The 26,273-nt window shown below is 39.5% G+C and overlaps 1 protein-coding gene across 1 annotated transcript in view; it reads left to right on the forward strand.

Moving 5' to 3' along the window:
* Nucleotides 1-26,273, forward strand: part of Stt3B (catalytic subunit 3B of the oligosaccharyltransferase complex) — a 518,075-nt gene that overhangs the window by 331,374 nt on the left and 160,428 nt on the right. The window contains exon 11 of the mRNA XM_067140186.2: nucleotides 9,864-10,037. Coding sequence (XP_066996287.1) covers nucleotides 9,864-10,037 — 174 coding nt within the window. The remainder of the gene's footprint in view (nucleotides 1-9,863; nucleotides 10,038-26,273) is intronic.

Below are 26,273 nucleotides of genomic sequence, written 5' to 3' on the forward strand. Positions count from 1 at the left end.
AGTGGTTGACAGTAAGCTGTGGCACGAGGAGGGATCATCATCAGCTGTACAGTATCTTTATTTTGTATAGACTTACATCCAGAAAAGGAATCCAGAATGAGTGCAACTTTACTGGACGCCATTAAACCAATTGTTCACTTGTATAGATCACATTTTTCTGGATTTAGTGCAAATAACCACCTACTGCACACCGTAAGTTTAAGCATTCTTCACAACCATTCCACACTTTTTACTTATCAACCCATGTTTCTCATACAACCTCATTTTTTCCATTACAGATTAGAACTTCATTGACGGTTTCCACTAGATTACTACAATTTACTATGCATCTGTCTTCCACCTAACACAGCTTCTCATATTTTTATATGCGGCTCTTCCGACCCCTCTATAATAAGGCAAAACACCAGCCAACATTATGAAACAATAATGAGGAAAGGGACCGCTAGATTGAGAAGATATTGAGAATGCTGCTATTTCTAAAGCCTTAAATTTCATGGTGTTTTTTTCTCCTTATCACAGGCTTTTCGCCTGCAAGTTAATTCAGGCTTGGTTTCTCTCAAAATGTTTGCTCCCGCTCTCCTCCTGACCAATTTGATGTGATGGGTTTCCACTAAGATGATTTTGACAGCGATTTCAAACTGTTTTGTGATTTTTATAAACCAATAGTTTGTAAACTATGAGGTCCACAACCTCACCATGTGCTACTATTATTCATTTCCATCTACATCATTTGTTTTCTCATTCCCTTGTTTCTTAGGTTAACGCAGTTTTTAGTATCTATTATTATTATTTCAAATTAACACCTGTTTCACTGAATTTTGTCACAATAAGTTGTTTTTTGCTCTGCATATTGATGTAAATATTGTATATTTGTGCTAATTTTGCTTCCGTATAGGCTCTCTTTTGTTTGTTTTTTCATTTGCGCTTTCATTATGTTTTTTAGCATTTTTTCAAATCATATTATGTAAATTATTCCAACCCCCCTAATTTTTTTTTCACTGAAGATGGCTCAAACGAGCCGAAACATGTCTGATCTTGTTTACTCCGTCTAATGATGGAATATATGATGTATTGATTTGGAGGATACTTTCATTTTTCGCCATTGTAAAGTGAAAACCGTCAATACGGAATGATTCTAATATCTTGTAATAGTTGGTGGTATGGCACAGATTGAATTTTCAATATGATGTTCCTCTACAGTAAAACTATATCCAAATTCAATAATTGAACCTTCAGATAATCTACGTACAAAACCTTTCCATACTCTACACCCATATACATAGAGTGGTTGACAGTAAGCTGTGGCACGAGGAGGGATCATCATCAGCTGTACAGTATCTTTATTTTGTATAGACTTACATCCAGAAAAGGAATCCAGAATGAGTGCAACTTTACTAGACGCCATTAAACCAATTGTTCACTTGTATAGATCACATTTTTCTGGATTTAGTGCAAATAACATGAATATTTTCATGCAAAAACATGTTCTTTTTCACAGTCTTATGAAACACACCTTTCGACTCTATTAAAGCGATGCATAAAAGCCTCATAAGTTCGCCACTTGGGGCAACTCTCAACATTATGGTGTATCTGTGTGTGGTGAACACCACAGATTGCACTTTGGCGGTAACTGATTTTTCCCCTTTTAAAGCCAATGTCCTTCCCATACACGTCTCCAAGCTGAACCCACTCTGATCGCTTATACACACGTTTTCGAGGTCGTAGATTTCTATAACAGATTTAACTGTTATGAGTTTTTCTGCTGCTGCCATGGTTTCTACTTTCTGTTGGTCTGCTTTTTCATCGTTTCAGATGTTATTTTCCGTGACACAATACCATTGCGCTTCTTAAAGTTACGTACCCATGTGTGGCATGCTGTAAACCCATGCATTTTTCTTCATGAATATCTTTCATGGCCCACATCGTGAATTATTTCATTATTTCGATAGGCAAATTTTTTTTCCTCGCAGTACGTGCTTTTCCCACAAATACAGGTTTTGTATTTTTGACACGATGGAACTGTTGTTTCACCGACGAAAATGAAAACGGGCTCTGCTTACCACTTCTCCAATATTGAACAGCCTTCCTTTTTAAGCGTATGTCAGCATGGCCTCAAATCGGCCATTGGACACTGTGAGTTGCGGGTAGGGTATGGAGTAGCGGTCTCCCAACAAGTGAACCCAGCATGCTGTGCAGTACTGCGTAGCCGAGTGCACCAGTTCAAACATACCAATTTTAATGTTTTCTGTAGTTTTCACGAATTAATTTCCAAAAGAAGTATTTAGACTATTGTGTTATTCTTGGCTCAGTGTGTGTGCAAAATTTGCATAAGATCGGCAATCCCCCAATATGCGCCCTTCTGTTGCGAGATAAGTCTGATCATGCTGTTGGGACTTCCTTCTACATATGTCCTTGTGTGTTTCATCTTCAGTATTATTTTGTACTGCTACAAAATGTAATAATGTTTAGAACTAGACATTTATGTTCTGTTCTCATGAAAGATGAGCACAATGTTGCCGACGAAATAAACAGCATCGGTACAAGTCTGCCAACCTAGTGGCTTTCTGGTTCTATGTTGAAAAGCACTATCTAATAGTCTGGTTCCTTTCAACACAGAATGACAATCGTGAAACCTTTGAACCACAAGGAATATGAATAATTGGTTCCTTTCAATACCTACAGATGCAGCTTGCTTTCTATACAGTGAATCGATTAAAGAAAAAGAAAATTTTAAACAGAGCGAGTTGGCTGTGCAGTTTGGGTAGCTTGCATCAGGAGATAGTGGGTTCGTACCCCACTGTCGGCAGCCCTGAAGATGGTTTTCCATGGTTTCTCATTTTCACACTAGGCCTGTACATTAAGACCATGGTCAATTCCTTCTCACTCCTAGCCCTTTCCTATCCCATTATCGCCATAAGACTCCTGTGTGTTGATGCGACTTAAAGCCAGTTGTAAAAAATAAAACTAAAATGTTGAACTTAGTTCCTTGCAACACAGAGTTATTCAAATGTTACTTTTACTATTAACTTTCAGAATGAGTGGAGGGATAAGACTATCTTATTTTCTGGTTAAAGGGCATTATTTTTTTACAGTAGTTTTTTCCTGTAAAATACTTTCTAAATGTATATAAATTTTAGATATCCTGCAATTCTAAAATATAATTAGCATTACTAAGCACTTTCAATATAAAGGGCAAATATTTAATTCTAGAAACTGTTTGGACCGGGTGAGTTGGACATGCGATTAGGGGCGCGTGCGGCTGTGAGGTTGCATCCAATAGATAGTGGGTTTGAATCCCACTGTCGGCAGCCCCGAAGATGGTTTTCCGTGGTTTCCCATTTTCACACCAGGCAAATGCTGGGGCTGTACTTTAATTAAGGCCACGGCCACTTCCTGCCAAGTCCTAGGCCTATCCCATCGTCGCCATAAGACCTATCTGTGTCGGTGCGATGTAAAGCCACTAGAAAAAAAAAACCTGTTTGGGAAATACATCTCTGTAGTATTGACAACTCTCTTAACATTTCTTTACCGTTGTCGTGGCATTCTTCTCTTGCAGCTGTATTGTGGCTCAGCATCTGATTGATGTATCTTTACATGTGATGAATTTCATCTTTGTATCTTTGGCTGGCTATTTTGTTTTACGTCGCACCGACACAGATATGTCTTATGGCGACGATGGGAGAGGAAAGGCCTAGGAAGTGGAAGGAAGCGGCCGTGGCCTTAATTAAGGTACAGCCCCGGCATTTGCCTGGTGTGAAAATGGGAAACCACGGAAAACCATCTTCAGGGCTGCCGACAGTGGGGCTCGAACCCACTATCTCCCGATTACTGGATACTGGCCGCATTTAAGCGACTGTTGATTCTTTACATGTCTCTCATAAAGTGAAGGGTGGGCATTTCCACATTGTTTTGGATTTATGATTCTACAAAGATAATCCATGCATTGTCACATCTCGAGTATAATAATAGTTCAGATATGATAAGCTCGTATTGCAAACAATGGGCCAATAATGTGAATAAAAACACAACTGGTAGCATTTAACTTAAGGCTAATCATTTTGTAACCGTATTTTGGCTGATTACACAAATAATAATAATAATAATAATAATAATAATAGTGAATAATGAAGACCGAAATTTTAACTTTAATAAAAAACTTAGATTCAAAAGCATCGCAACACAATGTAAACAAACAGGTTAGGAAACATGACAACTACGGAATGGATGTGGAAAGCGGCATGGAACCCTGAGAGGTGATGGAACGTAGCCTTTTGCTGTGAAAGAAAACAGAGAGGGTAATTTCCCTTCAATTACAATTTTTTTTAAAGGGAGACAAAATCAGAAACTCAAAATTGAAAGACCTTAGACACACAGTTCAAGGGAAATTATGTATTATAAGATGTAATTGCAGACATGCGCAGAGTGCTTAAAAAACAATTTTGGTCACTAAATTAAAACATATAGAAACCCTAATCTGATAATGCATGTCGGCTAAACTGAGAGCCAGTCCCATTGTACACAAATATAGAAATAAAACCAAACACAGAGGTATAGTGAACTTACATTATTATCTAAAACACTTCAGATTATGTGCATAGATTTTCTGCACGTATGCAAGGTGACACAAAAATGCTGGGAGGCAACCCCGAGGGATAATTACAACAAAATTACAACATAATACAAAGGTTAAGAATAAGGGTATCGCCTCAAAACAAACGGTATATGATCATAGCTGAGAAGCTAGGTTATTTCAACATATTTAGCGGTGAACATGAAACTCGAGGGCAAACTCCTGCGTAAGAAAAAGATAAATTATCACATCTGAATGAATTTAAAAACTGAAATTAAGGTAGAAACAGTGCTGACCCTGAGATCGGGTTTCCCCACGAGGGGACCAAAAGATGAGCGCATCCACTCCCTAAGATGGACTGAAGATTAAAAGCACAGATGCTACCTCGCTCCCACCGAAGGAGTGGGGTAAGATCGAGAAATAGGAAAAGGTGCAGTCACCAAAGAGAACCAATCAGAATGCAGAATTCACCTTCGACTTTCACGTTCACTAATTACATTTTCTATTTTCTTCAATAAAATGTCTCCTCTTCCTTGCTGACTCAGTGGTAATAAATGTTTGAGAAAAGTCTTGGTTTACGCAACAGGAAACCTGCTTCCAGAACTGCGCTTGTAGTATAGTATATTTCATCATTTTGACCAAAAACGAACATATTGAAATTCACAGATTAATGATAATTTTTATACAACCCATAAATAATTTTTTTAAACAGATTTAAAATGATCCGGATAGGTCCAGGTTTATGAGATCGAAACAATTCCTTCAAGTTCAAAAGTCCAAACAGGATAAAATCTTCTACAAAAAAATAATTAATACAATAAAATAATAAATATCGAATCAATTCCCACTCTGGTACTTACACCTTAACACTGTCACCCATTTTCACAGTTCACACACTACACAGTTTCAGTTATGCACATCTTGCACGTCTGTCACAACAAGCACTCATTCGTCGGTCATACACTCCAACAGTCTTCGTTCAATGCCATTTGCTAATCTCTGTTGGGCTCCTATGCTGCACACCAAAGACTCAACACAACCCTCGAAGGCAGTCTTGAGAGACTCAATTTCATGACAGAACTGCTTCGCTGATCGGCTATTCATCTTATATAGGTGGACTAGCATTTAAATTTTAATCCAGAAGGGGTACAAAAAAAACCAAGGAATGAGTTCCTACAGCACTTTAACAGTTGTATGAGTAGAAATCAGATACTGAAGGCATGAAAAATGAGCAGAGTAATTGCTCTACTGAAACCTGGCAAGGAAGGGAACCATCCAAATGATTTTAAACACATAGCACTTATGTGTCACCTCTCCAACTGACTGGAAAGAATTACTTAAAATTGCATTTTACCTGTGATTGGCCCATTACGTATATGTACCACAGCAGGCCGGGTTCTGTCCAGGTAAAAGCTGCACTGGCAATTTCCAAATCTCACACACTTTGTAGAGGAGGAATTTAAATCCCACAAGATCACAGCTGTGGACTTTCTGGACTTGTTGGCAGCATATGCAAATGATTTAGGGAACAATATAACATCAAAAATAAGATTGTATGCAGATGACATAATTGTTTATAGAGAAATAAATAACATTGAGGATTGTTCAGAATTGCAAAGGGACCTTGAAAGTATCCAACAATGGGTTGAAGAAAATAATATGAAGGTTAATGGAGGCAAATCAACTGTTACAACTTTTACAAACAGGAGCTTTAAAACTGAATTTGAATATACTTTGGATGAGGTAGTTATCCCAAAAGATGGCAAGTGCAAATACTTAGGTGTGAGATTTGAAAGTAATTTGCACTGGAAGGATCATATTGATGACATTGTTGGGAAAGCATACAGATCATTACATGTCATAATGAGGCTACTTAAAGGATGCAACAAAGAATTAAAAGAAAAAAGTTACTTGAGTATGGTTCGTCCATTATTGGAATATGCAAACAGTGTTTGGGATCCTCACCATGAATACCTAATAAAAGAAATAGATAGTGTGCAGAGGAAAGCAGCAAGATTTGTAACAGGGGATTTCAGGAGAAAGAGTAGTGTATCAGAAATGTTAAAGGAACTTGGGTGGGAAACTTTAAGTAAGAGAAGGGAGAAAACTAGACTTACAGGATTATATAGAGCCTATACAGGAGAAGAAGCATGGGGAGATATCCGTGAGAGGCTTCAGTTGGAAAATAATTATATCGGCAGGACTGACCACAAATATAAAATTAGAAGGAATTTTAGCAGAAGCGATTGGGGTAAATTTTCATTCATTGGGAAGGGTGTGAAGGAGTGGAACAGTTTACCAGGGGTAGTGTTTGATCCTTTTCCAAAATCTGTACAGATATTCCAGAAGAGAATAAACAGCAACAGAGAAAATAAATGAAGTGTTAGAGGGCATTCGACCAGTGCAGGTTATTGTAAATAAAAAAAAATGTGTGTGAATAAATTAATTCCATCCCCTGGTCTAAGGAGTTTGGACAGCCAAAGTAGGGGACTGCCTGTAGGGGTGAAGTACAGTGGGGACTTCGAGGGCCCTGGGACCGCTACGGTAGCTGTGAAGGCCCTTCAGGAACTCTGAAAAGTGGTGGCAAAAGGGGCTCTGGTTAAGACGCAGCTGGTCGTTATGCTACTTAGGATCCAGAACGGGTAAAAAAAAAAAGTAAATAAATAAATGCAATGTAAATATCTATCTTATACCAGTTGTATAGTATCATTTGAAGTAATTCCACATACTGTATATCAGTTGACTATATTTGTAAGTAGTACAGGAGATATTATAAGTAGAATTTTGTAAACAATATAAATTTATTAAGGACGAGCTGTGTGTTTATTAGAAAACATTGTTAGCGTAAATTGTATAATATTGTATTATAGGAAAAATTTTCTTCTCTTGTTAATTTAATATTTAGTGCTTGACAATAATGTATTTTAGTGTACCATTTGCCACCGAGGTAGACACCTCATTTGCAAATAAAGAGATTTTGATTTGATTTTGATATGATACTGTCAGTGATCAGCAACTTCTGGCCATATTCTTAGATTTGACAAAGGTCTGTGGGCTTACGAGGCTTATTGCCATTCTTCTCATAAATCGCAGATTTATCGTAGACTTCCAAGGGCAGCACAGCTGATGGAGAATGCTTAAGATTGTCTCCAATATTTTTCAACATACATACAAATGACCAGCCATTAAGTCCATATACCACAAGTTTATTGTATGCTGATCGCCTTGCTCTCGGTGCACAAAGCACCAGGGTGGGTTTTTTTTTTTTACATTGCACAGACACAAATAGGTCCTCTGGTGGCGATGGGATAGGAAAGGGTAGGAGTGGGAAGGAAGTGACTTTGGCCTTAATTAGGTACAGCCTGGCGTGAAAATGGGAAACCACCGAAAACCATCTTCAGGGCTGCCGACTATGGGGTTCGAATCCAGTACCTCCTGAATGCAAGCTCACTGCTGTGCAACTCTAATTATACGGCTAACTTGCTCGGTGTATACCAGTTTTGAAACAGTGGAAATAAATCTCAATACTGCCATAAAAACCTGATCCAGCTATTATCATGCAAACTGGCTTAGACCTAAACCTGCAAAGACACACGTTTTTGCCATTCATTTCAAAAACAAACACATCGGAAGCTGAAAGTAATTTGGTCATATATCGAGCTATAGTCCCGTGAAACTCCAAAATATCTGGGAGTAATGCTTGACTGAGTTCTCACTTTCAAGAAGCACTATATGAACTATAAACTGAAAGTCTCCAGCCGGAGTAACCTGTTACGCAAACTGGCTGGATCAAAGTGGGGTATTATAATCTATTAGCTTCATTATCTCTGTTGATTATTCTAATGATTGCAAATATAAAAGATAGAAACTTTCCACTTAATACATTTATTTCTTATAAGGTAGGCCTACTTAAAATATTTTTACATAACGGTACCAGTTTCGACCCTATTTGTAGGTCATCTTCATTTGCTGAAGAACCTTAGTCTTAATAAAAAGCAACATATAATATAAAACAATACTTATACTAATTACGAATGACTAATGCTAAATTACAATGATGTAATAAAATATACTTAAAAGAGTAGCTTCGAAAGTCTAAAATGTTCAACAATTCGTTTTGACACTGATCTTGATGTTCACACATGTACTCATTCATTCATTCAGTCCATTGTTACAATGTTGACACACTTATTTTAAATTTAGAATATCTAAATGCTGAGTTACATAGTACTGTATTTTACAAAATCCGCATCAGTAGGAGGTTTGGTAATAAATAATGCTGTATCTTGATAAGCTTGTGCGATGTGGTAGGATCGAGTCACGTGCTTTGAACAATAAATTCAAACTCTTCTTAAGCTTAGCTCAGGGTCAAGTTGTTGGGTTTGAATGAGAAAGTAGTAGCTGAATACTTACCATCTGGCTACATAGAGAACGAGAGAATATGGAAATCCTTGAATAGGTTGAGATTTGGTGTGGGTAGATCCAAAGTGACTTTAGCGAGATGAGGTTACATCAGTGCTAACAAGATCAAGTTAGAATATGGGGTAGACCCTTCTCCAAAACACCAGGCGAGTTGGTCGTGCGGTTGGGGGCGCGCGGCTGTGCGCTTGCATCCAGGATATAGTGGGTTCAAATCCCACTGTCGGCAGCCCTGAAGATGGTTTTCCGTGGTTTCCCATTTTCACACCAGGCAAAGGCTGGGGCTGTACCTTAAGGCCACGGCCGCTTCCTTCCAACTCCTAGGCCTTTCCTATCCCATCGTCGCCATAAGACCTATCTGTGTCGGTGCGACGTAAAGCCACTAGCAACAAAAAAAAAAAAACACTACTCTAAAGCACATGCTTCATTGTCCACTGCGCCCACCCTCCCTGTGCAGAAGACAAACTCTTTCATGGCACAAAGAATGAACTTGATGTAGCAGAGTTTTGGTCTAAATGTGTGTAATGTTACTGAGTATAATTTTAACTGTATATTCTACACGTTTCTGACACGAGAGTAATAAGGGAGACACGTTTGGAGCACGCTGAGTTCTAGTCTCTATAGGCTTGTAGGGTGACAAGGAGAGGGCGGGCACTTCAACTACTGGCTCATCCTTCCTGAGTGAGGGACATTGCGTACGGCGGGCCAGTAGTTTGGTTTATGGGCGAGGCCAAACTAATTCATCCCTCCCGCCTCAAAACAACATGGCAGCCATCCCTCAACAGTATTTTACAACTTGTTTTGTTTTAGATTTTGTAATTACTTCTGATGCTTTACCAGATTTCATTTAAAAATAATGGTCAATTTTTTTCAGGTTGGTAAAGCAATGTCCTCTAATGAAAGTGAAGCTTACAAGATCATGGTATCCTTAGATGTAGACTATGTGTTAGTTATATTTGGAGGCGTAATCGGCTACTCCGGAGATGATATCAACAAATTCTTATGGATGGTGAGAATAGCTGAGGGAGAACACCCGAAGGACATCAGGGTATGTATAACAATCAGAACTGCCATCTGTTTATTTTTTAAATTTTATAAGTATGATAAGACTCTCTTATTAATTGAATCATAGCTGCAAAGTGTAATGATTGTCTTTTGATTTGTTTCACTGAGAGTATTACCTTGTGCAATGTATTGGGTCTGGACTTTGATGACATCTTGTTATTGAGTGGTCAGGTGCAGTACTCCAATAAATATGCAAACTCTGTTTATGGCACCTAGAATACAAATTTTTCTTTTCATTTTGCATTATTTCCTTTTGCATTTTTTTTTTTTTAATTTTAACAGTGTTTTCTTTGATTTAGTAGATCTATTTGGTCATATTTTGAAGAAGTGTTTCTTTTTAGGTCATTTTGTCCTTTCTGTCCTGTTGATATGTTTCATGAAATTACTTACATTCATAAAAAACAGAACACTTCGGAAGACTAGATGGGAAGTTCATATTCACAGGACATAGTCATTAGTATGTTCTGCAGAAACGATTAGCATTTCATTCACCTAGCTTCAGCATTTGTCCTGTTGCCTAGCAGGCTCTGGGTCCTCCATGGGCACTGATAACTTGTTCCGTACGTGATGGCATTGATGCGTATAAGGTGCGAATGGCATCCTGGGGTATAGCCATCCATGCTGCATTCACCGGGTTCCACAGTACATGTTCGTTGGTTGGTATTGGGTTACAGCGTTGCACCCGTCATTTCACCATATCCCACACATTTTCGACTGGCCACAAGTCCGGTGATCGGGCGGGCCAGGGCAACAGTCTGACATCCTGTGACAACAGGAAGGTACGTATTCATGCAGCAACACGTGGTTGCGCCATTGTCCTGCTAAAATATGGCATCTGGGGTGTCGTGCAGAAAGGGTATAGCTACGGGTCGCAGGACGTCATTCACGTAGGTCAAACTGGTCACAGTGCCCTGGACACGCACCAACTGTGATTTGTGGTTGTACCCAATAGTACCCCACACCATAAGGCCTTGAGGTGGCACTCTACGTCTTGTGGTAATGCAGTCATTGTGATGGCTCTCTCCCCTGTCTGTGGCGAACCAAAATGCGGCCATCATGTTCAAACAAAAAGAATCTGGATTAGTCTGAACACACTATCTGCTGCCATTCCTGTCCCCAGTGACATCATTCCATACACCATAGCAGTCTAGCATGTTTATGCTCATTAGTCAAAGGAAGGCGGAGAAACGGACGATGCGTTGGTAACCCAGACCATAATAAACGGCAATAGACTGTCGCTCCTGGTAGTGTACGATGTGTTAACACTGTTCCACTGTTGCACCAGAGCCGAGGAGGACACAGATCTGTCCTGCAATGCCATTGAGATGAGGTGTCTATCTTCTCTGGGGGTGGTCGGGTGGTGCGACCAGACCCATCTCGTCTTGTTCTGTGGCCTTCTGTGAACTGTTCTGCACACGCCCGTTGCACTGCCAGCGCACTTTGTCCCACTCGAGCAGCAGTTTCCCGGATGGATGCATCACGTTCTCTCATGCCAGTAATGCGCCGTCTTTCAAACTCATTTGACCATACGGTTCTCACACATGTCTTCAAAGCATCCTGCACATCTGCTCAAGTCACACTGATCCATTACCTTCAGTTTATAGTGACAACGAAAACTGCAGGCACATTTTATCAGTTGGTGATGATGCTCCGAGATATCGATGTGGACCTTGAACCTGAGAGTCGACATGGTTCAAATGCTAATCATTTCTTCAGAACATACAAATGCACTTGTCCTGTGAATATAAACTTCCTATCTCTAGTCTTTCAAGGTGTTCTGATTTTTATGAAAATGAGTGTACATCCGAAAGCCTTAATTAGTCTTTTTATTTCAGTATCATATTATGTGCTAACACAGAAACTGTCTGTGGAAATGTTTTACGGTGCAGAAGGGTACAGTAGATGACTGTACAAATATGGGCCTAAAATGTCTGGTGTGGCGATGAGGTGATCGAAGCAATCATTTTGCACCCACGAGCGGATGACAGCTGTCACCGTTATTCTTTTATAATACAAACTTTATACATTTGATTTTCCAGAAAACAAGGTATTGGGGACTGGGATGTTAGGAGTTACCAAGACCTCTCTGACACCTTCAGCTATAAAGGTTAGGGTGGAAGGGGAAGGTATGGATTTTCCTTAAACAGTATTCTCTTAGTTTCACATAGTTTATATCTTGCAGTACTTGGAGGCATTCAAGTACCAATTTGAAAATACTTTATATTAAACCCTCTGAAAACTGTAAATTAAATCATATGTTTCAGTTCATTTAAAAGATACAGTAGCAGAGGTTGGTGATAGTGTTTTTTTTACTAATGGAAGCATACTATAGTATATTGTAAGCTGTGTGAAACCAATATATCAGCTAAAAGAAGGTTTACCACGATGCAGCATATTGTTTGTGAGAAGCATTTGCGTGCTCTTGAGCGTTCATCAACGAAAGCTGCAGTTCAATGCTTTCTACCAACTGTTGCTTCGACATCCACTGTGGCGAATGAAATAGTATGTGGTATCAATAAATGATATATTTATAGGAATGACGAAAACGATGTAAATCACAGCACAGGTAATGAAAAATGATCGACCCACGACACAAAGGATCATCTAACAACATACGTTTTGAGCTGCTCAGCGCCCAAGGCAGGCAGGTATCATTTCACTGGTGGGAACTTGTCAGACCATGGAAAGGCGTATGTTTGATACCCCAAACCATAAATCTCGTTAGGTTACGGCAACACACAAACTGATGTGTTAAACATGACATTTATAATCAGCAAGGTCGGTGGAACTTTGGCGGGCCGACCAAGAGGGCCGTCCGTGGTAAGTGCAGAGTCAAAAAAAAAGAGAGAGAACAGAGGGGAGGGAGCATACAACAAACAAAATTAAAGAAAAGGGAATCAATTTAAAGAAGTTATATTTCAACCATAAATGACTAGAACAGGCAAAGTGCAACAATCCAAGAATAGGAATCGCAAAGATTTTAGTAAGGGCTCTGCCCTTTTAACAACAAAACGCAATTGAGACAGATCTTGATTTTAAAAAATTCTTGCGAATAACACCAATAAGTTTCTGCAAAAGCCCAAGACCCATTTTCGGCAGAAAACCACAATTAGTATATATTTTATTTACATATATTTTTGTTAAAAAAGGACACTAATTAAGAAAGAAGTGGGAGGTATTAATACCATTTGACAATAGTGATTCAAGGCCACACTTACCATCAAACATCAAACCCAAAAGGGGGTAAGAGAGTTAGAGCACGTTACAAGACAAAAATATACGATTTAATACCGTGAAAAAAAAAAAGAAAAAAGGAGACAGACTGAGAAGGGAAGGAAAGGGAGGGGATTTTTCCAGGCTGCTTAAACCCTGTAAGTTCGTATTATGAGCGACCGCTCCGGCCTCAAGAAAAGTTCAGGAAGTGGCAACACTTCTAACATTTGTCCAGATACAGTTTCATGTACAGTAGAAGATTAATTAAGATATCAGTCTGAAGGACTCTGTTAGAATGAAAGCCATAGAGGCACAGAATAATCAATCGTTTGGTGTTTAAGTCTCGATGGAAAACACGAAAGATGAAAAAGTTATAACATTTGCTCACCCAGTCTGAAGATTTTCAATGCAGCTTTTCACAGGATAAAAATGTAAAACATCGCAACGGGCCAGCCCCCTGCGAAATGTTCCGCTCTCTCCACGTAGGGATATTTTCACCTGATGTCTGACCGGCAAAACGAAGCAATAGCACGCTTATATAGGTGGTGAAACGAGTCCAGAAGTTACTCGACGAAAAATACGTAAGCGTGACGTCGCAGCGGAGCAGCAGGAGTGCAGAGGAACAGGCCAGTTTTGTGAACAGCTGGGTGAGCAAGCAGACGGAGAGAAAATGGCAGCAGTAGAATGCGACGGATGGCAGACGGTAAGAAGAGAAAATATAGATGTAGTAGAGAGGCCGTAACACCACCAAGTCCTCTCGGTTTAGTAAGCAAGAATTCCATTATATAAACTATTCAATCAAAAATTATATGCAATTTTTGAAAAATACATTGAACCAAGAAATACCAGACGAGTTGACTTTACATAAGAATTATTTACTGCAGTGCTATGAAGAAACATTAAATAAAATAAGGTATGGTACTCATTGGAAAAAGTTGTGGGTTACTACCTGTGAGAAAACTTATACTGTGGGGCACTATGTGGCCAATGTTGTGATTGGAGCATTGGAATTTGATAGACCAAGTGAAATATTTATATTGAAAGGTCAGTTACTTGACAATATCCAAATTGTTTGGTGCTACTATGTTTTTTTCTGTGGCCTGATGCCATAAAACATGATAATGTGCTTTTATTGAAGCCATTTTTCTCTGTAATGATACATGTCACGTGCTTAGCACATGGCTTATATAGGGTTTGTAAAGAAGTGTAAGCAAATTATTTCCTTAAAAGCCCCCTCACGAGTTACACAATTCAAAGCAGAAGCTCTCAATATTGCGTTACCACCACAACCTACAATCAAATACTGGGGCACGTGGCTAAATGCATGCTTGTATTGTGAAAATTTCCACAAAAAAAACAAACCCCATGGCACAGCAGCCCCGAAGCGTCATGGCCTACCAAGTAACCGCTGCTCAGCCCGAAGGCCTACAGATTACGACGGGTCATGTGGTCAGCACGACGGATCCTCTCGGCCATTATTCTTGGCTTTCTAGACCGGGGCCGCTATCTCACCGTCAAATAGCTCCTCAGTTGTAATCGCATAGGCTGAGTGGACCTCAAACTAGCCCTCAGATGCAGGTAAAGATCCCTGCCTGACCTGGCCAGGAATCGAACCCGGGGCCACTGGGTAAGGCATGCTGCCCCTACACCGCGGGGGCCCCAGATAGTGAAAGAAATAGCAGTGGGTTTTCACTGCGAAGAAGCTGCTTCTTTACATATTGCTCGAGATATTCTCTCTGAACCAAACAATGAGGGCAGTTTGCCATTTATTAAGTTGGACTTTTCATTATTACAGTTAGAATTGCAATAGGATGAACAAGAATATCCACCTAATCAGCACATATTTTATTAAAAATAATAATCGTATGGCCTCAGCTACCGTGTACAGACTTTTCAATTTGACACCATCTGGCTGTCTGCTCGTCAATTTCGACGTTCCGTTTTACTCTACGCCCACTAGATGGCAGACCGAGTAAACCGAAACTCTCTTGGGCGTCTATAGCTGAGATTTAATTTATTTTGTCGGGTAAACACCAAATGTGTCACCAGAGATCTTTTACATGCCGACATCATACGACAGGGAGAGTCGAATTGACTTTTTTACGCCCTTCAAAAATCAGACTACCTCTGCCGGGTTTGAACGTGCTATCTTGGGGTCCGGAGGCCGACACTCTACCGCTCATCCACAGAGGCAGCTACATATTTACATATTTTATTGATGTGACCATACAAACATCACACTTTGTGGCACTCTTTTTGACCTTAGACCTAGGTGATTTTCAGCCACATACCTAAAATTGACAAATATATTCATTTCTTGATTAATACAGTACTTTTGCATCCATCTCTTGGCATAGGCCAGAGTAAAGTGTAGCTTCCACCGAAGTCCCAGTCAGCATCCATGGCTGTGACAATATGGAAGCTGCTGGGGTATGGGTAGTGCTGAGTAATGGCATTCAGAGCACGACTAGTGCATCTGAGTATTATGAAAGTTGCTGCTCATAGGATCAGTTGTGCTGCAATAGTACTTTCTGACCCAGTGAGGAAAACAATGGCAAACTACCTCACTCCTGATCTTGCCTAGTACGCTCATTTTGGTGCTGCCATTGGTTTTGGGGTTTCCTTATAACTGCATAACCTTTGGTGGTGCTATTTGAGGATCCAACCAGCCTCTGGGCTGATGACCTAACAGACAGACATTGTCCTTAAAACAATTATGAAACTTATGCCCGGTTTCACCAACCTTCGTCAAAATGTCTTGATGATCATCAAATATGACGGTCGATCAAGGTTTGACGATTCGTTAAAATGAGAAGCGTTTCACCAACGCAGATTGGCTTTATTTGAGGCTTCGTCAAATATGACGCTTCGTCAGAATAATATTTCGGTTTCCATGACAAATTAATGTATGTTGGCCTTTCTGATTCGCTCGTAAAACAAAAGAGGGTTAGGAAGCAATATAATTCAGTTCCCGCGAGTTATGTTATGTTTCTCTATTGAATTAACTCATATCTAAAAGTTAGTTATTTAATATTGTTTTGATAACTACTAAGAAGAAATGGACAAGAAAGAAACTTTTAAGAAAAGGGGAGAGAATTTCTCCAAAGAAGAGAAGGCATTAATGGTAAGGTTAGTTGCTGAAAAGAAGGATGTAATAGAAAATAAGCGAACTGATGGTGTGACTGTAAAAGAGAAGGAAAGAGCTTGGGAACAATTAACAGACGTGTTTAATGCTAGAGATTTTGTTAAAAAAAGATCTACGAAGCAGCTGAAGTCATTTTATGACAATTTTAAGCGCAGGTCGAAACAACAGAAGGTCCAGGATAAGATCAACATGCATAAAACGGGAGGTGGAGCAGCTGAAACCTCATCATTAGATGAAACCTCTTCTCAACTATTATCTATTATCTGTGAGCAAGTGGAGCCCATTCCTAACGAGTTTGACTGCGACGCTTTCTATATAGATAAAATAGATAACACCGGTCGCGAAGGATGCTGTGGAGATGAAACAAGTGCGACACATAACCTCTCTGCTATGTCGGAGATCACACCTCATGAAGAATCAGTGACGTCAGCTGTTTCTCCGATTCCTGTTTCTACCGAGCAAGTACTGATATCGCAGCTGACACCAGTGTAAACTACTTCGAAGAATCCGTGGAGTGCAAGGAATAGGCCCAAATTAAATAAAGTGAAAAAGACAGAAGCTGCCAGAGCCCGTGAGAAACTTTCCGAACTGTCTGAAGAAAGACGAAAACTGTGCAACCTAGAGTTGAAGAACTTAAAAGAAAAACATGATTCAGAAATGCGGCTTCTTGAAATGCAGAAAGAAACTGAACACATGAAACAAGAAAATGAAAAGCTTAAAACATCTGTGTTGCAAGGAAAACTTGCCAAGTATTTGAACAAGTAATTATTTATTAGTAATGTAGTATCGGTAGTATTTAAACTATTTTTTTTATTTTTCTCTCGTCCAATACAAGGGAGTGCTAGAGAACAATAATTTGCATCTCTGCATTATGTGACAAAATACATATCGGTGAAAGTGAATTAACAAAAATTACATTGATGTAGACACAATTTAAATTGCCAGTAAATTGAAAGCAAATTAGTTAAAATGTAATAAAAATAAGTTCATATCATTGTGTAAGAACATTTCATTAAAATGCTCGTGAATTTGTTTGTTTAACTTGACTACTTTCTTAGAGGAAATGAGTTTCGACAATCCTTTCACGAACAGCAGCAGGCGCACCGTCACGAAGAACATCTACGGCGGGGACAGGTACCGCATCAAATATAAGATAATTTCTGTCATGAGCTCTTTTCTCTTGCAAATACTCACGAAGCTCTTGATCATCGGGGGGATCCTCCTCTCTAGTTTGTATTGCAATATTGTGAAGAACAGCAGTGGCTACTATGATGGTTAATGCAGTTCTTACTTTTGTTCTTAATCCTAAAGATAGAACAGGAAACCTCCTTTTCCACACCCCATACTGTCTCTCCACAGTGTTTCTTGTCTCCACATGAGCTTTGTTGTAGTTTTCTTGACCTTCAGTCCTTGGATTCAAAAAGGGAGTTAGAAGATAGGGGGCTAAACGGTAACCATTATCACCCAATAAATGCCCTTCTGGTATTCTTCCTGTTTCGAACATCATTCTGATTTCTGAGTTATCAAAAATGAAGCTATCGTGTACCGAGCCGGGCCATCGTGCTACTACATTTCTAATCAGTAGATTCGCGTCAGAAATGGTCTGAACGTTAATGGAAAAATATTGTTTTCTGTTGCGAAACATTTCCGCATTATGACCGCCAGGAGACTGTATTGGTACATGTGTACAGTCAATTGTCCCTATTACACCCGGAAAATTACATATACCATAAAATTCCTGAATAACAGCACGTACTTCATCTGCGCTAGGAAAACAAACATAGTGATGTCTTAAATAGGCGATTGCTTCAGACACATTCTTGATATATCTACTTATTGTAGCTTTCGAAACTCCATTTGTATCTCCAATTACTATTTGAAAAGAGCCAGTAGCATAAAAACGGAGTGTCAGAAGCAGTTGCTGGATAGGAGTGAGTGGTCTATTCCTATTAGTGGGATATGCAAGCCTTGCTTCAATTTGTTCTAATAATTTCAAAGTCACTTGTTTAGAAAGCCTGTACCTCATAACAAATTTCGAATCGTCCATCGTGTGGAAATGGTCATTTCGTTCCATAATTACTCTTTCAGGTCCAAGATTCTCCAACAGTTCTATATACATAATCTCAGCGTCGAAATTCTCTCCCATTTTGCACTACGAGTTTTAACATATAAATGAGCACAATAATAATTGAAAAGAAAACCGGTTTTTCACTTAGTGCACTCACGTTCTCAAGTAAAATTAAGAGAGGAAAAACATAGAACGACAAATAATTAAGGAGTAGATACAGTACAATATCAATGTCCAGAATAAAACTATCGTATTCCTCCACTTTACAAGGCACTATTTAACAACACTCCAAATGACGACTATTCTCACTTCATATGTAGAGCAAACCTGTTATCACGAAGCCATTGCACTGCACTTCAATTCATCGTACACTAGCACTGCTTGTATTGCCGATGCGCAATACCGAAGTAATAATCATCCTCCGTTGGAGCTGTAGTCATAAAGTTTGCTGTTGAGATATGCGATATGCAGCGGGCCTTTTCTTGACTTCACTTGTGGTAGCTCACCTCGACTTAACGACAGCAATGTTGTTAGTTATTTATTTCGCCTGATCACACTTCCTTGAATTTACAGTACATCAAGTCTGTGACCGTTCGTCAGTTTGACAGGAGTAGATATGTCTAAATTGCAATGAACATTACCATATGTTTACAGCATGGTAGCCATTTTAATTAACTTGAGGATCGTCAAGTGAGTTGACGAACGAAAAACCATTCTTCAAAGTTGAGGAAGGATTTGATGATCATCAGTGAAAATGGATGTTGGAGAAACGTAAAAAGTGGATTTGACGGACCATCAAATATTTGACGATCGTCATCTCCCTTGACGAAGGTTGGTGAAACCGGGCATTAGTCTTAAAATCTAATGGTACATGTTGTATTAAAACTTTCTGGGTTATTCCATAAGAAACATAAATTAAAATTCAATTCTTCCATATTAAAATTACATCCATATGACTTCTCATAATATGTTAAAATTGTAATGAGTGTTTGTGATTTATCGCATCAGGTAATATTTTAGTTGAATCTTGAGAAATATTTTTCATTAAAGTTGTTAGTGTACTCATTTCGGCTCTTGTTAAGAAACTGAAGCACCTGAAAGAATGTAAAAGGAAAAATGTAATAAGACTTGTGAACAAATGGTTTGAAGAAGAAGAAGAAGAAGAAGAAGAAGAAGAAGAACAACAACAACAACAACTTAAAAATATAATATTGTTTTATGAGATTCATCTCTAATAAAACACAACCAACCAGATGTAACTGTTGCTCTAACATGAATCACAGCTGTCTTAGTGAGAGTGAGTGCAAATAGAAGGAAGGAGAGGGGAGGTGCATATATATACTTATGGTGGAGTTGGGTGTAAGGGAGTGGGAAGTTTCAGGGAGGGTAAACGGAAATTATTGTATTGATGGGGATTACGATTTCTATTTGTTCTGTGTGCATCATATGTAGGAATAATAATATTGAATCATATATTAGGTTTTCTCAGAGATTTTGTTTAAATTGAAATTAGAATTGAAATACTGCTCCAAGTGTATGACACAGTTTTCAGGCGGAGCAAAGTTCTCTGCTAAACGTAAAGAGTTTAACCTTGCTTTCTTGATGCGGCATAAGCCCAAAAGCCTCTATCATGTTTACAAGTATGGGCTGTGAAAGCATCAATGGTAACATTTATTTTTATTTACTAGGCTGTATTTCTAGTGATCTACATACAGTAAACATGTCACTATGTAATTCACATTAAAATAAATAAATTTAACACTGATCAATCACTTCAGTTGGTTATGTATTGTAAAAATTCTTCTGCGGTATATATAATCTCCTGAGAAACAGGAGCTGAAATGTCACTTGTAAATTCGGAAGGTGGTAGCCCTAATTCTCTTTCCAACTTAAGAGTTTTCAACTTTCTCTGATATATTTCCACACAGAGAAGTTCCTGCCTCAGTTTTGTCGTCGTAGTCTCTTCTTGGCTATTAGTAGAAGGACGTGGAGAATTTTACACCAAGTGATATATTCTTGATGAAAGCATGTAATGGAAACTTTACTAAACAATGCATGACATTTCCATAATCCGAATAGACTGTCCCTCGCGTACAACCAAGATTTCTCAGCTCCAGCTAACTGCAAGGACTGAGCTTTCTTCAGGAATTCAGTCCACGCGGATCGCATGTCATCATGCAAGAGATTACTTTTTAAGTTGCCAAAAAGGGATGTTCTAACTCAGCCAGCTTCTTATAATTATCCTTTTTTTCCCCATTATCAAAAATCAGAGCTTTAAAATTACTGGTACCACAATTATATCGCCAAGTTCACCGCGAACAATAAGCATCAAAATCATGGAATATTATACAGTTTGTTCGTTGAATAAACTTGATCAGATCACTCTTACACATAGACTTTTCACTTTGCGAAGAATTTGAAAAGTACTACCTAGATCATGGTGGAACAGAAAAACTTTACATTTTGCAAGAATTGAACGGTGAAAAGTTGCAAAGTTTGTTCATGGAACAGGCCTCATATTAATGCCTTAATGCCTCTGGGATTACAATCATAAGAATTTTTTACTCTTTTCTCTCTAGATAATCCTTTCTTAATTGGATGTAATCCACTATGCGAAGGAGAATAAACCATATCCTGTATCCCCCAGTTAAGTTCCATGTGGATCAGGTTTTTGAGGTTTATCCGTCGAGACGTGTTACAAGCTCTTTGCACTTGGCGGACGGGCATATTGAACAGGAGCAAAAAGGATTTTGGTTTATCTTGGAGGGGAAGGGGGGTAAATTATTACATACATACATACATACATACATACATACATACATACATACATACATACATACATACATACATACATACATACATACATACATACATTATCATTATAGACCGTTATGCCTTTCAGCGTTCAGTCTGCATGCCTCTGTGAATTTACTAAATGTCGCCACAATCCTCTGTTTGCAACTAGTGTTGTGGCCTCATTTTGTTCTATACCTCTTATTCTTAAATCGTTAGAAACTGAGTCTAACCATCATCATTTCTGTCTCCCTTTACTCCTCTTACCATCCGTAACAGAGTCCATTATTCTCCTAGGTAACCTATCATCCTCCATTCGCCTCACATGACCCCACCACCGAAGCCGGTTTATCCATACAGCTTCATCCATTGAGTTCATTCCTAACTTAGCCTTTATCTCCTCAGTCCGAGTACCCTCCTCCCATTGTTTCCACCTGTTTGTACCAGCAATCGTTCTTGCTACTTTCATGCCTGTTACTTCTAACTTATGGAGAAGATATCCCGAGTCCACTCAGCTGTCACTCCCGTAAAGCAAAGTTGGTCTGAAAACAGACCAATGTAAAGATAGTTTCGTCTGGGAGCTGACTTCCTTCTTACAGAATACTGTTGATCGCAACTGCAAGCTCACTGCATTAGCTTTACGACACCTTGATTCATTCTCACTTACTATATTATCATCCAGGGGGAGAACACACAGCCTAAATACTTGAAATTATCGACCTGTTCTAGCTTTATATCACCAATCTGACATTCAATTCTGTTGAATTTCTTACCTACTGACATCAATTTAGTCTTCGAGAGGCTAATTTTCATACCATACTCATTGCACCTATTTTCAAGTTCCAAGATATTAGACTGCAGGCTTTCGGCACAATCTGCCATTAAGACCAAGTCGTCAGCATAGGCCAGACTGCTTACTACATTTCCACCTAACTGAATCCCTCCCTGCCATTTTATACCTTTCAGCAGATGATCCATGTAAACTACGAACAGCAAAGGTGAAAGATTACAACCTTGTCTAACCCCTGTAAGTACCCTGAACCAAGAACTCATTCTACCATCAATTCTCACTGAAGCCCAATTGTCAACATAAATGCCTTTGATTGATTTTAATAATCTACCTTTAATTCCATAGTCCCCCAGTATGGCGAACATCTTTTCCCTCGGTACCCTGTCATATGCTTTTTCTAGATCTACGAAACATAAACACAACTGCCTATTCCTCTCGTAGCATTTTTCAATTACCTGGCGCATACTGAAAATCTGATCCTGACAGCCTCTCTGTGGTCTGAAACCACACTGGTTTTCATCCAACTTCCTCTCAATGACTGATCGCACCCTCCCTTCCCCTCCCTTCCAAGATGCCAGTGAATACTTTGCCTGGTATACTAATCAATGAGATACCTCGATAGTTGTTGCAATCCTTCCTGTTCCCATGCTTATAGATAGGTGCAATTACTGCTTTTGTCCAATCTGAAGGTACCTTACCAACACTCCATGCTAAGTTTACTACTCTATGAAGCCATTTCATCCCTGCCTTCCCACTATACTTCACCATTTCAGGTCTAATTTCATCTATTCCAGCTGTCTTATGACAGTAAAGTTTATTTACCATCCTTTCCACTCCCTCAAGCGTAATTTCACCAACATCATTTTCCTCCTCCCCATGAGCTCGGCTTTTCACAACACCACCATGATGATTTCCTTTTACATTGAGATGATGTTCAAAATATTCCCTCCACCTCTCCAGTGATTCCCTGGGATCTATTATGAGTTCACCTGAATTACTCAAAACACTGTCCGACTCGTTGGCTGAATGGTCAGCGTACTGGCCTTCGGTTCAGAGTGTCCCGGGTTCGATTCTCGGCCGGGTTGGGGATTTTCACCTTAATTGGTTAATTCCAATGTCCCGGGGGCTGGGTGTTTGTGCTGTCCCCAACAATCCTGCAACTCTCTCACCACACACAACACTACCCTCCACCACAATAACACGCAGTTATCTACACATGGCAGATGCCACCCACCCTCATCGGAGGGTCTGCCTTATAAGGGCTGCACCCGGTTAGAAATAGCCACACAAAATTAACTCAAAACACTGTTTATTTCCTTTTTACCTCCCTTCCTAAGATTATTACTGTCCAGAAAAGTTTCCCTGCTGTCTGACCTAGCCTTTCCAGGTTATTACCAAAATATTCCCACAACTTCTGTTTGGATTCAACAACTATTTGTCTTGCTCTGTTTCTTTCATCTACGTACAATTCCCTGTCTGCATCAGCACTTGTTTGGAGCCATTTCTGATAAGCCTTCTTTTTATGTTTACATGCTGCTCTCACTTCATCATTCCACCAAGATGTTCGCTTTTCCCCATCTTTACACACGGTCGTTCCTAGGCTGTTCCTCGCTGTTTCTACTATTGCATCCCTGTATGCCACCCATTCTCTTTCTATATCTTGAACCTGCTTACTGTCCGCTGTTCGAAACTTCTCACTAATCATATCCATGTACTTCTAATTTCCTCATCATGGAGGCCTAGAGATACTTAGTTCACTGCAGATCAGATAGTGGTCTGTATCTTCGAAAAACCCGTACTTTCCTAGCAGACTACCTGAATTCAAAGTCGGTTAAGGTATAGTCTATTATGGATCTGGTACCCCTAGCCTCCCATGTGTAGCGGTGAATAGCTTTATGCTTGAAGAATGTATGCATAACTGCTAAACACATACTAGCACAAATGTCCTGCGAACGCTTCCCATTCCCATTGGCTTCCATATCTTCCCCACATTTACCAATCACCCTTTCGTATTCTTTAGTTCTATTTCCAACTCTTGCAATGAAATCGCCCATCAGCACTATCTTATCCTTGCTGTTGAGTCTGATCACGATGTCACTCAATGCTTCATAAAACTTATCAACTTCATCCTCATCTGCACCCTCATGTGGTGAATACAATGAGACAGTTCTCGACCTAATTCCTCCAACTGCCAAATCTACCCGCATCATTCGCTCATTTACGTGCCTAACAGAAACTATGTTGCGTGCAATAGTATTCCTTAAAAGCAGCCCTGCACCACTATTTGCCTTTCCCTTTCTAACGCCCGTCAAGTACACGTTATTATCTCCTTTCTCTTGTTATCTCCCCTTACCCGAATATGACTTACTCCCAGTACATCCAGTTTCATCCTCTTTGCTGACTCAGCCAGTTCTACTTTCTTCCATAAGCCCCTTTAATATTGATAGCTCCCCACCGAATTCCATTTCGTTCGCCAAGTTGTTTCTAAGGATCCGTCGCCTGTCAAATGAGAGTGGAACTCCGTTTCTCCCATAGGTCTGAGGTGGTGGTGATTGTTTTAAGAGGAAGTACAGCTAGGCAACCATCCTCCATAGGTCTGAGGCTTACTTAAAACATACCTGCCAACCCTTCCGATTTACCCGGAAACTTTCCGGTTTTTAACTCGTCTTCCGATCTTCCGATTTATTTTCACGTCTTCCTATTTTTGACCAATATTACCTCTTAGTACGGCCAATACTCTTCCCCTCGGATAAACGATAAATTCTTATGTGCTTGTTTAATTTACGAAACCTCATTTTTAAGCGTATTTATTTCATGCTTTATTTCTTGAGTGTTTCCCGCTCGCCACAGCAGCGTTGTGACTTAATACAGCTGGGGATTCGGGGGCGGCAATCGTCCTGCAAGCAAGAGAGGCTAGCGCGCGCTGGCGACTCAGTTAATCGGGACGAAAGAAAGAGTTTGTTATTGTGTTGTTCGCACGCTGTAAACTTCGTTTCTGTGCGTAGTTTCGTCGGAGTTGTAGGCCACGTGTTTTTTCTTGCATCTCTATGCTTTCCCCCTCTGTCAAAGTTGTATGTTAATACTGTATGGGACATATTGAATTGTTTAGTATGTGGTAGTTTAGCGTATTTAAGTGCATAATTTTAATGAGTTGAATGTTTTTAAGGGTGTTGTGTCGGTGACAGTTTGTGGTATTTTCTTTTTTCGTAATGGCGAAAAAATATAACAAACGTTATCTCCAAGTGTTCAGAGATACCTATAAATTTCCGTTCATGTTACCGTCTGATAAAGGAAACTACCGTATTTTCTCACGTAATTAACGCCCTTTCACAATTTACGCATCCCAATATTTTTGGGTCCAAAGTGGGGAAAAAGAAATGGTCACTTATTTGACGCACCCACAACTTCAGACATCCATCACGCAGCTCCGGATGCTTTTCGAAATAAATATGTCAACTACTCAAGTAGCAGGCTTCCTATTGCGAAAGCAGGCATTCCGAATACAGGGCAACGTGCTGTTATTAGTCGTTAGGAAATCCCACTGCCCTAGTTTTAGGAGTGTTTCGGGTAAGGACATTGTGATCTCAAACTTGTTTGTCAATCCACAGTATTCAAGTCAAGGTTCTTAAACACTACTAAAGGTTGGGCCCAACGCGAGACGAGCTGCTATTGGTTAACGAAATGACGTCACAGAAGGAGCAAAGCAGCCAAGCCCATAGCGCGCAGTTCAGTAGGAATCTCATAATACCAGCAAACATTACAGTTTCTAAGAACTAATTGCACACCAGACACAAAGTTTACTGCTGTTATAAGATTGAAAGAAAGTACAGCATAGTAAGTTTCATTATTTCTGTTACGAATAAGACGTAAATGTAACGTGACGGCACACTGACCAACGCTCGAAATTTATTAACAAATCCAAGTTCCTCTATTTAGTTTGAGGAAGGCTACGTGCTCTCAAATCTGTCAACATAAATATTTAGAGATACGAAATGTTTGTAATATTAAATGTTGACAGCAGAACTTCCGTAATGTAACTACCGCATGTTAACACACGATATATGACTCACTTCCGCAGATATCGAGTTTAAAACTTAACACATATTATAACAGCAGCAGAAGTAAGTTCATGTTTGAAACCTTGCATAGATATTCCTACTTTTTAAAATTAAATAAGAAAGAACAGGAAAAACACTTAATTAGAACACAG

Source organism: Anabrus simplex, chromosome 2 (assembly GCF_040414725.1).
Source record: "Anabrus simplex isolate iqAnaSimp1 chromosome 2, ASM4041472v1, whole genome shotgun sequence".
In the NCBI taxonomy this organism is placed as follows: Eukaryota; Metazoa; Arthropoda; class Insecta; order Orthoptera; family Tettigoniidae; genus Anabrus; species Anabrus simplex.